The sequence below is a fragment of the Stegodyphus dumicola genome, chromosome 9, assembly GCF_044657685.1.
Source record: "Stegodyphus dumicola isolate Sdum_Otavi_A_Nest chromosome 9, ASM4465768v1".
NCBI lineage: Eukaryota > Metazoa > Arthropoda > Arachnida > Araneae > Eresidae > Stegodyphus > Stegodyphus dumicola.
In genome coordinates, this window is record NC_140776.1 from 171,447,573 (window position 1) to 171,466,178 (window position 18,606).

The window sequence follows — 18,606 nt, forward strand, 5'->3', positions numbered from 1 at the left end:
AAACCTTTCTGGAATGAAAGTCTTTCCATTCTTAAAGAAAAATTTTCTATGGCACGTACTGCTGCTGAACATTCCAAGAGATTTGAGGATATTCAATACTGGAGAAAATGTATTGCTATCCTTCGTAAAGAAATTCTTTCTTCTAAAAGAAACTGTTTCAATGATTTCATTTCTAAAGTTGACTATAAGAAAGATGGCAAAAGAGTTTACAACTATGTGAACAAATTACAGAATAAGAAGATTGCATCTACTAGAGAGCCGTTGAAAATTGGTAGTCATGTTTTAACTGATGACAGAGATATTTCCAATGCTATTAATTCTTTTTACTCTTTACTTTTCTGGACAATGCTTGAGGAGAGACTTTAGGATCCAACATAAGTTTATTAGATAGGAGCTTTGTCACTCTGCCTCTTCCCTAAATTGTGCACACAAGATTTTATATCAAAACTTTAATACAGCATAATTTATAGAAGATATTAGACATGTTAGGAGTGGCAAGAGCCTTGGTCCAGGTAATTTCCACCCCGATCTCCCGAGACACTGTGGCAAAAATGCATTCTCTGTATTATTGGAGCTCTACAACTGCAGTTAGAACACTGGTGTTCCATCAATTTGAAAAAAGGTGAATCATTATTCCTATACTTAAAAGTAATAAACTTCCAGATAATTTAAATAGCTGTCTACCCATTTCTTTAACTAGCATTTTTTCCAAGGTCATGGAAAGAATGATTACGTCTTGTCTGAGTTGATTTCTCGAGTCTAATAACCTTATTTCTCCAATTCAGGCCAGATTTAAAAAATGGATGTCCACAAACCAACAAGTTATTTTGCTGAGTCAGTCCATAAAGGACGCTCTTGATCAGAGATGCTCGGTTTGGGCTGTGTTTGTGGACTTTGAGGCTGCTTTTGGTAAAGTTTGGTGACTCAAATGTATCCAGAAATTACAAAACCTGGATGTGTGTTGTAATATGCTTTTTTGGATCAGGAGTTTCCTTTCACAAAGTTTCTGTGTCACTTGTTTTGGTGATTCTGTGTCCAACTTTAAACAAAGTGAAACTGGCTTACCACAAGGCATAGTGATCAGCCCTATTTTATTTAATATCTTTATTGATGACCTACCGAGTATCTTGACTTCTGATGGATTGACTAACACTGCCCTTTTTGCAGATGATCTTGCTATTTAATGCTGTGCAACTAAATTCAATCAATCCAAGCTAAACACTGTCCTGAATAAGTCTCTGGAGAGCTGGAGTTTTGAGAATATTAAACTGACAGCCTTTCACTTCTAATCTTGTTTATAGAGGTTCTCCTTTGCAGCATAATGATGTTTCAACTTATGTGGGTTGCATCTTTGATAACAAATTGAAATAGACTAAGCATTTTAAATGTGTCATCTAAAAAACCAGGAAGAGACTTCCCATTCTCGAAAGAGTAGCTGGTTCTAAATGGGGATGTGGCAGAGCTACCCTTAACACTACTTATAAGACTTTTGTCCAGCTAGTTTTAAATTATCGCAATGAAGTGCTGGTCTCTGCCTCAGATAGAGTCTTGGGTATGCTTGATGTTTTCCAAAACCAGGCTTTATGCTTGATCACTTGAGTAGAGGTGTTAAAACTACTCCTGTACTTGCTATGCATTTGCTTTGTGACCTACAGCCAATAACTAATCTGGTTCAGAGAAATGCAGCTGTCCTTTCTAATAGACTTACTAGACTTCCAAATATTTCTTTTTGGTGTGAATACAATTGTAACAGAGTACATAATCTGAAGACTCAGAAGTGCTTCATTCAATGTGTCCAGAAGAACGCTCAATATAATGTCATTAATGACAAGGCCTATGAATTGTTAACTCATCCACTGGAGTTTATGATTCTCAATGTCAGATTGGAGTTGACTTTGAATGTGAGGGAAAACAACCTATGCACAACTGCTATTCGTGCCATCACTTTGGAAACCATTAATACTCGCTATCCTCCTGTGAGTGGCTTCATATTTACACTGATGGTTCCCTTTTGGATTTTACCCAGGGCGCTGGTGCTGGCATCTTCTGTGATGTGTTTTCCTTTTACCTACATGTCGGTTCTCATACAACCCATTTTGACGGTGAAGTCGAGGCCACCATCCATTTAGCCCTTCAATAGCTTTCTGCCCGTCTCTCTCCTCTTGATAAGTCTGTAATTTTATTGGACTCAATTTCTGCTCTTCAGGCCTTAGCAAGTAACCTAGGAAAACAAAGCTCGTGCATCCAGAGCTGCAGGGAACTGTTAAGCAGAATCCAGACAAAGGGTGCTTTCCAGTGGGTGCCATCACATTGTGGCCTTTGGGAAAATGAGATAACAGACTTTTTGGCAAAAAAATGGTAGGCTTATTCTACAAAGGTCTTCCAGAGACTATCTCTTCACTCTGCTAAACTTGAAATCAGTAGGATTTATAAAAAATCCTTTCATAATGCTGCTGTTAGTACTACTGGAAATAAGTCATTGAGGGTGCTATTAAAAGCTGACTGTGTCTCGGGCTCTTCTCATGCTACTGCTGTGGCTGAGTTTAGATTATTGACTGGACATGATTGCCTTGGTGCTCATTTGTTTCATTTTAATCTGACTGCCTCATCTTTATGTGTAATTCTGGACAAGTCATGTATAGAGAAGGTTATAGAGGACGCTGCGTCGCCACATATATAGAGTTAAAAAGAAGAGTTTCAGTGGAAAGAGAGTGGGTGGCTGTGGTGATGTAGAGGTATGTTATTAAACCAGCTCTCATGTAACTCCAACAAATCTGTAAATATCTGCAAATAGATTTTGCTTTATAAAGTAGAATTAGAAGAAAAGTGTCTCTTTTCACCCCATCAATGACATGAAAAACCACAGATGTGACAAGTCAACAAGTTAAGTTTTTACATCATGGATGCTGCTCATTTGGATGTGTGCTCTGCACTTAAGAGTTTGGACTGTATTGTAAAGAAGTACTGAAGAGCTCCTTGCCTAATGACCTGATGGTCAATGGCCAGGCATTTGATAAATAAAATTGACCACAAAAATAATTCTAATATTAGTTGAATAACAGGAATTTGTTTTTTTGTTTTGTAATATGCATTGAATGGGTAAAATATTAGAGATGCACCCAAATAACATGCTGGTCCACCTTTGATCATCTGTGATCGCAGCTGACATTTTTAGGGTTTTTGATCTCAACAACACGTTTCCGAGAAATAATAATTCACATTGGCATAACAGTAGCTCAGAGTTTCGTTTAAACTGGGTAGTAGCATTTTCCAAGCTTTGAAGATTTTCCATTTCATCCTGTAGTTCCTTAGTCATACGCTTAAACCAGTTTCAGCCCAGTCATGCACAGTGATAAGGCATGTTCCCCAGCTGAATGTGGTAATCTGCATCAAGGAACTTCACTACCATAAATGGTAGTAATGATTGACAATGATTAATAAGGTCGAGTGTTGAGTTTCAAGTTTCTTCCAGGGTTATCAGGGGATCCACTGTACTTCCGAAAATATTCCCCAGACCATAATTTCACTTCCATTACCTAGAAGAGTTGTCTTCAGGCAAAAGGAAATCATGAATTCATTCTATTTACACCATATTCTTACACTGCTGTCTGTATGATGAAGCATGAAATGAAATTCATTGGATCATTACTTTTTGTAGTAATTAGGGATACAGTATCGGTGCTTCTGGGCATCACAGTAATTATGTGAACAGTAACTATTTTTCAGTGCTAGTATAGGTACCTTTGATTGTCTTGAAAAATCCAATTATTGCAAAGTCCCATCATATTGTGCATTCAGATATGCTTTAATTTGAAATATTGCTGCCTTTCTGTCGCTGCAGATGATTTATGTCATCAACATACACCTTTTTTGTTCACAAACATTTTCCCACTTTTGCCTGAAGTATTTATACTGAATTCCAATGCTCTAAACACCTGAGATACTGTTGCACAAGAAAAGCTTATAATATTATTCATTTCAGAGATTATGTAACAGTTCTTGCCTTGTTTTAGAATTGCTCAAATCTTTCATTTTATCCATTTTCATATTAACTGCAGTTCTAACTATTTTTTTCTAGAGATAAGCATATCGTATTCAAGACTCACTTTCCTTTTAAGGCTGATATGGAAAGATGTTAACATTCTTTTCATGTTTATGATAGTATAAAGTAATCAAGATGAATAAAAATGCATTGTATATTTTTTCAGGAAATTCTTTGCAGATCAAAGTAACCGGTTACGAAGAGTCAGAGAGAAATTTGGTACTTTTGCAATGAGTGATGTTCCACCTGGTGAGCTTTTTTTTTTTTTTTTTTTTTTTTTTTTTAATACAAAAATCCTTTTGAACAGTTTTCTTAAATTAGAGTTGGCCATAATTTTTTACATTGCAAGCTCTTCTATCAGTATTGCTGCTTGTCACATATTTTTCCTATAGTAGTATAAATAAAGAAAAGTATCTTGCAGATAATTGAATCAGGTACAGACGTAGCTGTAGGTGCATGACTTGTATATATGGTTGTGTATGTTGAGGTTTAACATATAATTTGTAAGTTTGAATACTTTGTCAATGACGGGGAGAAAGGAGTGTATTCAGCATGCATGCTTTTAATATTTTGATTGTGATTATTACTTTAAAATGTTCACTGCTGCCAACTTGTATTGGAATCATACCACATCAGGTGTATATGTCAGTGGTTTTCTGCAGAGCCAATTTCTTTGGTTTACTAAATGTTGTAATATGTTAGATGCATTAGTGAAGAGTGATTGTTCTTCACATTAGCATGGTATCCCAGTATATTTCATAATATTTTATGATTGTGGTTAAAACTAATCTCTTGCCACTATATCAAACATCTAAAGGTTTGTTAAGATCAATCAGTTCTTATAATCTTTGGTATCAAAATACTGTATTTGTCTAATAAATAACTAAAAAAAAAAAAAAAAAAATCTGGCTAAAAGCAACAGTGAAAGGATCAAAAGAAAAGGTTTTGCTTTTGTATGCAACAATGAAGAGGGAGAAAGAAAACCAACTTATGAGTGCAAAGGTAGGGAAGTAAACCAGAACTGCTGTAAAATGTTTTGACAAATATCTTTCCTTATTGTAAAACAATAACTTTTTTGTTCTTTTTTTCTATTTTTTCATAAAAGTTTTCTCTTTTTTGTGCATTTACTAAAGGTTCCGTTATTTAATATGTTGTGCTTATGTCTATAAAAATATGTTCAAAACTAATAAATTAACTTCAAAAAGAGTAATAAGCAGCAACTTTGATTGTAGCAATAGAAAATTATCAAATGTTGTTATCAATGCTACTGATTCTAATCAGAGCCACATTTTTAACCCAAAGTATCATTAGATTCAAAAGACTATTAGTCTCAAAATGGCATTTTGCATTGTTTCACTTTCTGCATTGATTCACTTTTCAAACTATTGCTACCAAATATTATCACCATGTATTATATTTAAAGAAGTTAAATAATGAAGAATCTCCATGAATGCATGAATGTTTCTTACATTTTGAAAACACAATGGTACCTAAAGCCATCGAATTTTGAACAGTGTAGTCCTCCAAGTGAACATGGGGACTTAGAAGCCTGAATTTTGAATTCTGAATTAGTTTTATTATCTGTTTCCTCGATGATTTCAAAGCAAGCAATGACAACACTGTATAGAAAAAACAACATTTCTGTCTCCAGCGCATGAGACTGTATAGCAGAAATTCTTAAGATATGCTGTTTTTACATATTTTGTGATATTACTGTTGAATTGAATTTTACGTGGTTTAAGTGTGAAAACCATGATATTAAGTAAATAAAGGTAACACACAAAACATTAAAAAATACCCTTCTAGGCGTAATATAAAATCTGAAAGCTTTATTATTATTATTATTTAAAATAACATTTTATTGCTAGGTCCACAGTTTGCACTAAAATATATGAGAAATGAGATTTGTTCATAATGCAAATAAAACTTATTTGACAACTGGGAATGGTCATTCATTTCAAATGTGGCAATGAACTTGTTTAGTACAGTACCTTTTGTAATAAAAATGTGAGCTAGCTCATTCTAATTTTTTCATGATTTATTTTTTGCCAAGTGCTGGTTGTTAGATCTTATTTAGAAGATTTTTTAAAAAAGAAATACAATGTGATGACTATTTTTTTTCTTAATTTAATAAAATATTGTAAACTCAATTAATGTTATTTTTTACATCAATTAAAATGTATTATTTTTCTCTAGTTTTGCGTCATTTAGAGAGAGTCACAAAAACTCAGCTGAAAGAGTTCCTTAACTTCTGCAAAGAAAAGTATATGAAAGCAATGATTGAACCAGGTAGGTAAAGTACTCAGTATTGAGTAATTTTTTAATTGATTAGGCTATAATAATTTGCACATGTCCTTATGCATTTTACAGAAATCTACATGAATTAGTAGATGCTGCTGTTTTAAATAAGGGTTTGTTTTTGTCAAATATGGATCTGAAAAGTCATCATCATTCTATTTTATCTAGTCTGCAAATTTTTTAGGCTCTTTTTTTTGCTCTAAAATAAATAAATCAAAATGAAAAACTAGCTTCCTGTGATCTTTCAGTTTTGAGTTTAAAATCTGAATATTTGTAAATTGGTTTCTTTCAGTGTGAAATGTCTGAATTCATCAAAAAATTTAAACTGAATTTTTTTAATTAAGAATTATATACTTTGACATGTATATACATACTTGCCAGTTCTCTGTTTTCTGGAAGACATCTGCTGTTTCTGTAGATCACTGAATTTCCTGTTTTTCATTCTTAGTCATTATTAATAATTGCTTTGCAGCAATAAAAGAAATTTAGTAAGTTAATGAAGCTTGAATTGTGCAAATTCTATACTTCATGCCACTGGGAATTTTCAGCTTAATTTTTCTTATTAGATTTTATTTGCCTTAATATGTTTTGCTTGTCATATGACACTGTAGAACTTTTTATGAAGATTCAACTGATGTATAATCTGTTTGTATTTAACTTTATTTTATGTCAATAAATGGTAGTTTACTAATTTTATAGTATATTTGTTTAACAGTAGATTTATTTCCATCATATTTAAAAGTATTTAGATAAGTAGAAGCTTTTTTTTCCTTACACAGGATTTTCTTAGTATATAAGTGTAAGAAAATTACTGCATGAAATTGGCTAAATAACATAAAATTTAGGGTATGTAATTAATATATTTTATATTGGAACTACATTATGTAATTATGTTAAGTAAACTGAGTTATGCATCATAAAGTAAATTTAAGTTAATTTGGAGTAGTTCTTTTGGAACTGCATCGTTATAAGCACAAAAACCTGGAAACTCCTGGGTTTTTCATATTTCAAGCAGGTATGTGTATGATATGAAAGATCTCAGATTCAGCAACAATCAATGAAAGGCCTTATAGTTTTTTCCATAGAGGACATCAGGATTCAAGAAAATGAAAGTCAGAAATAAAGCATCATAACTGCTGGGTTTTACAAATTTTTTATAATTGTTATAAAATCTGTTCTAATTTCTAAAATCTTATGTAAAAAATTATTTTTTTAAAACAAATTTTGTGATTTTGATAAAATTAAAAAAAAAAAAAGAAAAAAAAAAAAAAAAAAGCTGTGAGTTTTGCAATTTGTCATAAAATCTGTTGGTATTTGAAATCTTCGTGTTTTTTATTTAAAAAACAATTAGTCCATTTGTGTGTGGGGATAATTTGTTAGGGATCTCTAGTTTTAGGGAATTTGTGCCATTTTTCTGGTTTTGAGGAAATCTAGTAAACAAATCTAGCAGTACTAAAAATAGTATAATATAGTACTAAAATATCTGTTATTAAATATTTAATTGTAATTTTATAAACATGTGCATGTATTAACACAACATCATTGAAGTAGCACATTTCACCTATTTTTTTACAAGATTTAACTTCTGTTTATTCTTCTGAATAGTGACAATATCTTATTTTATCAAGTCACAGGTTTCTTCATCCAAGAAAATACAGATAGGAAGGAAAATAATATAATTACCTTTTAAAAGATACGCTGCATTCCACATCTGCAGTTGCACCACTTAGTGGTCTAGTGGCTGTAAAGGGGAAGGTCTTAGTTTCTCAACAGCTGTCATAGATATTGCATGTGCTATCATGCTCTCATACTCTTTGAGAGACACTGAAATGTGAAACCTGATGGACTACCATGAATCTAAATTGTTAGAACATGTTTAGCCGAGATCTTAGTTATGGAAACAGCAATAATTTTTGGGTGTGCAAGGAGCAAGATAACAGCCTATAAGGTATTTCTCCCGCCTTCCTAGCATGCCTTCGTGGTGAGGTGGTCTGCAGGCTGGGCGCATATTCCGGAGGTCTACGGTTCGATTCCCGGCGAAGGCGTTGCTCATTTTTCATCTCTGGTGCTTCCAAAAAATACCTAATGTCTTTACAGTGGTGCCTGAACTAAAAGGGTGGTGGATGATGATTCTCTACACCGAGGATTTGGCAATTGGGCCCCCTAAAAAAACCCCAGTCGTGCTTAAAAATGGGAGTATATAAGGTATTTTCCCCGCTTTCTAAGCACGCCTTCGTGGTGTGGTGGTCTGCATGCTGGGCTGGTATTCCAGAGCTATATGGTTTGATTCCCGGCAAAGGCATTGCTCATTTTTCACCTCTCTTGCTTCCAAAATACCTGATGTCTCTACAAGGCATTACAATAACATGTATGAAAACTATTAAGGATAGACAGATGTTAAAGCACATAGTGACACAGAAGAGCAATAGGTTGTTCTCCTAGATTACATTCAAAATGAACACGTGTCTTCAAGATTCATTTCAACCAAAACTGCCAGATGCTATGAATGTTTATGACAAATTGACAGTGTGCATTGGTGACACTATGTAATGCTTTCAAATGATGTTAGAGGTGTGGTGCTTGTCAAAGTTGGGCTTCACAGCAATTATATGGCCTGATAAATCAGTATTCGCCCTATTTCAGACCACTGGGTGCATTTATGTCTAGAGAAGTCCCAGAGAAACGTTTAGATCTCTCTATTTCTTGCTGTCTGTAGAGCATGCAAGAATATGATATATAATATTGTGCAAGAATATGGTATGTATTACTATCTAGTGGTATGGTATGTAATATTATGTTTTTAAATAATGGCTGGGATTTTTATTGAATAGCCGTTAGCCTTGTGCCGCTACAAAGGTCAGAAGTGGTGGCCATTTCATTATAGAAGCATGTAAAAGGGGGCCACCATTGTTTGTTATGAAGGGACAGACAGTTACAACCACTCCTTCTCCAGGATTCGAAACCGGCCCATTGCCATGGAAATCAGGGTCACTAACCATAATACTGGCTGGGTGGAAAATCATTATTTTGCTGTCCAGCTGGTATGCAATATTTTGACTCCGTCCTGGCCCACTTGCTATTCTGTATAAGCCAAGCACTCTCAGATCATGTTCATCCTTTGTCTGCATTTTGTTTTCACTGGAGAGTGACATTTTTTTGAGATGATAGTGCTTCTCTCTACACTGCTAGGTGCATTCAAGCATGACTAAAGAGCATGATGATTAAATAGAACATCTTGTGAAATTGTGCCATTAGGTTTGTAAAATACTTCAAATGTGAAAATGGTCACCTATTACCTGTATACTTAAAAGTCAATTTTTTCATTAATCAGGGGAAGAACAAGTAATAAATTGATAGGAAGGGGCATATTTCTTCTCCTTCTTTTATCCAAAAACAGTGCATAACAGTTGGCAAAGATCGTCTTACATTCTTTTATAGTGCAACACAAATGTAATGTATGAATTCCTCATTCAGATCCAAAAGACTTCTACTTTTATACCCACTGTGCTGATTTGCCTTTCTTTTTGCAATAAATATAGCCTCTTCTCATTGTGGATACCCAATGCCATCTCTTGAGACAAAGCTGAGTTATGCAACAACCTCTATGTGTCCATCCCATATTGCATACAGTATATATTTTAGTCAAAGGAGGCTCCTAGCCACTATTAATAAAGACTTCTCATATTTCAAAAGTGTTCATATAATTTTATACCCCATCTGTATTTGTTTTCAGATTTTAATAAAATAGACAAATTCACTTTTGCCCAAAAGGAGGTCTTCTTTGTCTGTAGAAAATCAACAGCCTTGTAAAGTAACTTTGAGCTAAGCAATCCAGAGAGATGATAATCAGAGAAGGGACAAGTTTTGGGCTGTAGATAGTGTTAAAATGATGTTTATAATTGAAATTTCTTGTCCTTTATTTACAATGCATTCAGTCAACTGTCTGTGAGTTTCTATATTCCCCCCCCCTCAAGAAGGTCTTCTTTGCCTGTAAAAAATCAGTAACCTCGTAAAGCATCTTTAAGCAGTTCAGAGATATGATAAGCAGAGAAAGGACAAGTTCTGGGCTATAGACAGGGTCAAAAGCATGTTTGTAATTGAAAGATATTGTTCATTCCATGATTTTAGAGTAGTAATCTGAAAAGGTTTAACACATAAGTACCTGTAACCTTCACTTTGGATATAAAGAAACAAAATTTAGATTTTCAAAAAATTCAATGAGGCACACTTAATGGAAATTTGTATAAATGAAATTTATAATAAAAATATGCTATAATTTATTTGTAAAAAAGCGAATCATGATTCTTTACAAATTTTTCATTTTAATTATTTATTTTATCTTTTAAAAATAATTTTGAGTTTATAAATGTTTAGCAGACATAGAAAATTTATTTTTCCTTAACTTTTTAAATGCTGAGTTCCAACATAAATATACTTCATAGATTATTTGCTTAAATGCCATGCAACAAGCAAGCAACAATGATGAACAGTTATAAATTATTAAAACTAGCACCTCTAGTGATTTTTTTGGTGTTGAAAATCAGAGATTAATAATGAAAAATAGACTAAAGAACATTAAATTCAAAACTTCGGCTCTAGAAATTTTAACTAAGTTATTAATCCAATCACACATGCATGGCAGAATTAGCTACGGATTAAATTTGGAGAAAATGTTACTGCAGGAGGCTTTTGCAAAAGTATATTCATTTATTTTTTTAACAGATTAGCATAAAAATGTTTTGAAAGCAATTTGTGAGGAGATATAAAAATTTTTCTGCACGAGATATTTTGATGCATTTCTACAAATGTTCTCCACTTCCTCAAAATATTTCCATCCTATTTATCTCCCTTTCCTCCCCATTTCTCTCTTCATTTCTGTTGTATGGGCATTATTTTCTTTTTGTATAATATAATTTTAAAAATATAAAAATTTTATAACCTTATAAAATCTGTATTATGTAATTTTCAAAGTTTGGATATATTTTAATAGTTACTTAAGTTCTAATAAACCTGATCTAATGTAAAAATTAAAGCAGGAGAAAGGTATAAAAAACCTAGAAGATGTGACCTTATAATCCTCAAACTGCACAACCTTGTCGAGGATGTGCAGATTATCGAAATTCTGCTGTATAATATTCATCCTATTACAGAGAGAAAAAATCTGAAAATTCATATAAGATCTAACATTTAAAAGCTTAACATGTTTCCTTTACATTATATGTAGTTATGTTTAATTTGCCAAGCTTACATTTAGTAAGTATTTTTATTTAGTATTTTTACATAAAACTTGCATTTTTTAGGTACTGCTGTGGGTGCTATTTGTGCTCAAAGTATTGGAGAGCCTGCAACGCAAATGACTTTAAAGACATTTCACTTTGCTGGTGTTGCCTCTATGAGTATCCTTTTTATAAACTGTTGATAATCAGTTTGGTAGGAATTTATAATACTCCCATTGTATTATTTTATTGTCGTTTATAATATTCCATCAGTTTTGTAGGAATTTATAACCCATTGTACCATTATACAATGGTACATTGGAATATTATAAATTTAATATTTTTAATTAATAATATAATTAATAGTATAAATTAATTTAATTAAGAAATTAACAAACAATTAAAGCATTTATTAAATTCATTTTAAATATTAATTTAATTGAAAAATTAAATTAATATTTTTAAGTTACTATTTTAATTTAAATTTCAAGATTTTGTAAATCAATTTTTTTTAGTTAAATGTCAAGGTTTTTTAATTAATTAATTAAAAGTGCAATCTTTTCAAAATGTGATAGGCTCATGTAAAAGTTAAATTACTGGAAGGGGAAGGATTTGTTTTGCGAGGGTGGGAACAGAATTTTATTGATTTAAATATCTTAAGCAACAATGTAACCTTGTTGTTGTTATAGGTATATAATAAACTTAATCGAGTGTATATATAAAACTTAATCAAGTGCATATATGCCACTTTATTATTGTAACCAAGAAAAATTTACTGTAAAAATAAAATGAATCATCTGCAAAATCTATGATTATTTGTGAAAATTGTTCTAGATGTTTCAAAAAGAATATTGTTGTCAGTTGTAAACTGTTCGGGAAACCACATTCATGGTTCTGAAATTCCTTCAACTTTCCTGAACAATTTGCCATAGGAATATTATAAATTCCACCAAATTCCTAACAAATTTTTACTAGTAATGACAAAGTGTTACCTGAAGGGAATGACATGAAATCGTATGGCTCTGAAGAATGAGATAGTGTATATACACATAATAAATAGTGATAAAATTTGCAATATAAATAGCATTTTATTTGTGTGGGCAGAACTGTTGCTAGTGATAATTTTTTAAAAATAAAATTGGTTTTGAAATATCATAAATTTGTAGGGTTCCTACTGTAACTGACAACTAAAGTTCTACTGATCCTACTAGACAGATAGCGAGTTAACGCTACGTCTTAACAAGGTTTAAATAACATTTTTTCACTTAGACTTAAATTGAACATGAAGGCACAAATTGTGTTACAGATAAACCCAGGAAACGTGACCTTATAATTTGCATTGTGAGAATCTGGAAAGGAGAAGTTATTGTTAAGACGTGAATAACTGGTTAATTAATAAAGGATACTTTACACATTTGGTGATGACAGTGGAAAATCTGTGCATGTGTATAATACAGGACAAAGTCCAAAATCCGAACGTCCATTATCCGGAATGATCTAAAATCCAGACCTCAAAACCACCAAAACCGTTTTTCTCGTAGGCTTTACGCATGCGTGTTTGATTCCTCGCCTCTGCGCATAATAAAACAGCTGGAGAGTCCCGATTCTTAATTTCACTTCGACATTAAATAAAATACCTCATTATTGAAGAAACAATCATTTCAGCATAAATTTGTACAATCAGTAAATTGGCTTCGTTGCTGCGTATCTTCTTTGTCACACATCTCAAACTGAAACATTACACATAGATTCATCGCTGATCTGACTTCAGCTTGGTGAATCATTATTTATTATACTTTCCTTTCATCACCACATGTTTATCAAAACATAACTTGAGTAATGACTCATGTAGCCGATGCCTAAATAATTTATGCTAGTAATTGAATAATAAAGGAGTATGGTAACCTTTTGTGTTGACATTGCACTTGGCTATGATTACAGATTTAAGTTAAATGCACTAAGAAATACTGACGAGGAAAAATTTAACAAAAATTTTTTTCCATATGCTAAAATTAGATTTTGTTGATGATAATCATAGAACCAAAGATTACATTTAGGACTATTTGAATTAAGAATAACTGATTTGTTATTCACATAAACGCAGAACCAGCACCAGGGCTCATATGGCCACGCCGAGTCGCAGAATTTAGGACCCACAGAGACTGCATTGGACGGTAAGACATCTAGCGTCGGCCCTCAATAACGCTTAAGTGTATGTGGGATTTTATTTATTCTGAACTCTGATAAGCCTTAAGCATGTGCAAGAAATAGACATAAGTATAATAAATAACTAAACTAATACAATTCAGGCTTAATTGTCTCAGTGCAAGATAGGAGCAAGATAAATTTAACAGAACAACTTGTCGTTAGTCGCCAAGCTTATGATGCATAGCCAAATATGTTTGGTGAAGAATAGTTAAATTTGATGATGATAGCTGCTAATTTTAAAGGTTTTCAGATATTTCAAAACAAAGGTGAAATTTTCCAATTAACGAATTTTGTAAAGAAATGTGGAGAAGGGGTAATAATTAAAGTTGATATGAAAGAAGTTTTTCATTGTGATGACAATGCTTCTCAATCATCTATCAATTAACGAGTGGTGAAATCTGTAGTATGGTTCTAGATCCAAATAATACCACTACCGATAGTGAAGAAAGTGACCGAGAAGTTACTGAAAATGAGAAAATTTTGATTGACGAGTTAGTCGGAATTCTCCAAACAGCAGTTACAGGACTTCAACAATGTAACTAAACAAGAGGTTATGTCTCTCTACAGAATTAAATAGAAAGTATTAGCACAAAAAAAAAGCAACTTAGCAACTTAAACAACTTACATTGAAAGAAATGTTTAATAAAGTAAACAAATAAATATTAAGCTTTTTTTTTTTTATGTGTGTGTGTGTAAATTTTGATACCCTTTAAATCATAAATACTTCATTATTTCTTAAATCACAATTTCATATTTTTAATTTTATGATTTCTACATGCCTCTTACTAGATTTAAACTGATGATCTAAATCCCAAATCCGGAATCGCCGAAGTCCCTACGAGTCCGGATTTCAGACTTTGTACTGTATATACACTTGTACACAGATGAACTTTGATCATGTGAACTGTAATAATTCAAAATTTTGAACAAGTTCAATTTTTCTTATCAATAAAATTTATTAAAAATTAATGTTTAAACTACTGTATGCTAAATTTCTTTGATTTATTAATACATTAAAAAACATTTTCCATGTGTTGCTTAAATTTATTTTAAATATTTTTTTTTTTTTTTTTTACTTTCTTTCTTGATGGCTAATCTAGAGAGTCTTTGAATGCTAAGTGCAAGTAATCTGTCTTCGCATGGTTTTCTAATTCTCATAAGCAAGTGCACTCTTGCATATAAAAATATCCTTCCGAAGAAAAAGAAAACTGTATTCTGTTTCAAAAATTCAGTATGAATTTTTAGATGGAATAGAGCCCTCTAACATTTATTTTATGTTTAAAACATTTTTTAATAAATTGAAAAGATATTCATTAAAGTATTATTTTTGTAACACTGTTCGCTTTAATATTATCAAACAATATATTTCTCTTTTTTTTGGGGGGGGGAGGATATTATCAAATGAAAAAAATTTCAATTTTTCTTATCAATAAAATTTATTAAAAATTAATGTTTAAACTACTGTATGCTAAATTTCTTTGACTTATTAATACATTAAAAAACATTTTCCATGTGTTGCTTAAATTTATTTTAAATATTTTTTTTTTTTTACTTTCTTTCTTGATGGCTAATCTAGAGAGTCTTTGAATGCTAAGTGCAAGTAATCTGTCTTCGCATGGTTTTCTAATTCTCATAAGCAAGTGCACTCTTGCATATAAAAATATCCTTCCGAAGAAAAAGAAAACTGTATTCTGTTTCAAAAATTCAGTATGAATTTTTAGATGGAATAGAGCCCTCTAACATTTATTTTATGTTTAAAACATTTTTTAATAAATTGAAAAGATATTCATTAAAGTATTATTTTTGTAACACTGTTCGTTTTAATATTATCAAACTATATATTTCTCTTTTTTTTTGGGGGGGGGAGAGGATATTATCAAATGAAAAAAAAACTTTTGATGCTGCAGCAAAAGTCTCTTAAGTGTTTGAATGTTCAAGATGGATAATCTCTGCCCTTTGGAAATTATTTAAAGATTGAAACTAACTAGAAATCCAGAACATGGTCATAGAAGAAAAATGACTTAGTCTCAAGATCAGCTTTTGTCTGTATTTGCCAATCACAATAGGAAACTAAACAAGAAGTTGAATTTGCAGTAGATTGTATATAGGAAATTTTATCATAGGAACCTTTATGCTAAGAAGCCAGTAGTTTCTATTTCAGTGACTTCAAAGCAGAAAGAGGGCCGGCGTGAATTGCTCCAGCAAATAACAGTGCTGGAATACATAGGCACTGACCTATGTTCTCTTTAATTACAAACTGAGGTACTGTTTAACATGATTCTAAATGTCTTTACATTTGGAAGAAGGTAGGTAAACAGATTATTCTCACCAACATTAGTTTATATGATGTTACAATTGTTCAGTTATGTGCAGTTACAATTGTGTAGATGATGATCAACAAATGTACTTCGTTGCATGTATTCAACTGAGGGATTTGTATACGAATATGTATAATTATATCAACTGAGGATATGATATCAAAATATAATATTTATATTATATTTTGTTCTATATATCAGCTGAGGATCTAAGAATTTATATATTTATATTTTGTATTCAACTGAAGATTTTTTTAAAATTTGCCAAGGTCATTTTGGACACCTCTATAAATATGTTACTAAAAATCTGAATTTCTTAATTTATTTATCTTTCTGTGTTTTTAATATATCTAACTTGTTTTCTAATGTGCCGAAATTTTGTTGTGCTATAAGAAGTATGCTTTTCATAGGTAATTACATATGTAGACATTTTTTGAATTTTTATAATCATTTATTTTCTTTAACACAACCAAAGATATTACTCAGGGTGTTCCAAGGATAGGTGAGATAATAAATGCCAGCAAAGTTATAAGTACTCCTGTTATTACAGCATTATTAGATGTAAATGATGACCTGGAATTTGCTAGACGTGTTAAAGGAAGAATAGAAAAAACCCTTTTAGGAGAGGTATTGCATTATTTTATTTTTAAGATTTCAATAGCACACTAGAAATTTTTTCTCTTTCAAAATTGTTTTTTAGAATTTCTGTACCAATTCCATTAACAACTGTAATCGATTTTTATCAAATTCATAAAATTCAGCAAAATTTATTGAGATGTGCAATTTTAATTGCTTTTTTTATTCCATCTGTATGTTTAAAAGAAATCAATAGCTTTTAATATCTTTGTATTAAAATAAAATTCAAATTATCGGGTTTTTAATGCAAGTTTCTCGCAACCGGAAATATTGTGTGCGCAAACAGTTTGCGTTGCCGTGTTTAATCATATTTTGTCAAACAGTTTTTGGCATTTGAAAGGAATGGAACTTGGCATTTGAAAGGAAGGTTTTTGGCATTTGAAAGGAATGGAAATGGAACTGTCACACTACGAGATTATAACCATCATTTCCTTCCAGTTCTTTTGCAGAAAGTCACCAAATCATGTGTATAACTTTAGGTACTAATGCTGTATCGTATAACGCTGTGAATGTTTAGTACTGAAAGTTCAAAAAACAAAGACAATGACATTCAAGAAGTAGAGTGCTCTGCCCGGCTTACTGATGTTGATGAGGCTTGCTTGCAAGAACTTGTGGAAGATCAGTATGCAACCACTCGAGAGTTTGCTAAGGAGTTAGATGTTAGTGCCATGTCCATTAGTCGCGCTATGCATCGCATAAACTAGGCACAAAAGTTCAATCGCTGGGTGCCGCATGAGCTGACTTAGCAGATAAAGACAGACATGTTCGGGCCTGCATCAATCTGCATAAATATCAACACGAGGACAAAATTCTAGACCGGCTCATCACTTGTGATGAAAAGTGGATTTACTTCAACAAGACATACTGAAAAGAGAATTGATTGACTTGCGGCAAAAGGGTTATAAAGAAAATAATCTGTTTAATTGCAGTATTGATAATTTTTATCATATAATAAACCATTCTAACCACTAACAAATACAAAAGTAATGGACTTTGCAAAACATCAGAATGACTGAACATGCAGATGCCACAAAATGAAACTGAAAAATGGTTATATTTTTTGTGTTGGGAATCAAGCAGTTTTTTTCTTCTGCGCATCTTTGATTGATCTTTATTATTATAAAATGTAGAATCTGTATGTGAGTTTGTTGTGTAGCATAAAATGGATAGGTGTGCAGTTATGAAATTTGTAACATATTTTGGTCTGGATAATGAAAAGGTGTAATTCAAAATGATGTATTTCAATTTAGATTTTTAAAATGTAATGTTGAGATAATTTTTTGTCATATTTTTGCATATTTTCACTTAATAAATGAACAAAAGAATTTCCGTATTTTAATACTGTCAGCGGGAAGAAATTTAGATATAAAAACGTTTATATCGAATTTTTAACAAAATTTGCTGATTTTCAACAATTTTTTAATTGATTTTTTTTGGCAATTTTATATTTATTATTTTTAAATTCCCTAATCTAAACATGTATTTATTACAATGTTCTAAAATTTTCTCAATTTATAAAACAAACTCTTTGCTGTTGTTTAAAACAAGACTAATATAAAAATAATAAAAAAATTGGGTGATATCCTAATTTATATACACTGCAGTAAAAGGGGAAATTCACCATTTTACTTGGAAATTGCGTGATTCGCATAGAAACACATTTCCAAGGATTCATTGCCATTATGCACAATACTATTTTTTCCCCTTTAGGCTTTATCTAATATTTATTCTAATTATAGATCCCTCTTTGCTAGAAAGAGTTATTTGCAAAGAAATTAGGCTTACTGTAAAAGTCTGCCATTTTATAAATGCTATTCTCCCTTTCTTTTTCTCCCTGTTTTTTTATTGGCATTTGGTATTTATTTCATTTTTCCTTTCTGATTTACTC

The 18,606-nt window shown here is 31.7% G+C and overlaps 1 protein-coding gene across 1 annotated transcript in view; it reads left to right on the plus strand.

Moving 5' to 3' along the window:
* The window catches only part of Polr3A (RNA polymerase III subunit A), a 153,204-nt gene that overhangs the window by 97,898 nt on the left and 36,700 nt on the right, over positions 1-18,606 (plus strand). Inside the window, exons 28-31 of the mRNA XM_085824342.1 lie at positions 4,209-4,291; positions 6,239-6,331; positions 11,641-11,736; positions 16,558-16,709. Of these exons, the coding sequence (XP_085680468.1) occupies positions 4,209-4,291; positions 6,239-6,331; positions 11,641-11,736; positions 16,558-16,709 (424 nt within the window). The remainder of the gene's footprint in view (positions 1-4,208; positions 4,292-6,238; positions 6,332-11,640; positions 11,737-16,557; positions 16,710-18,606) is intronic.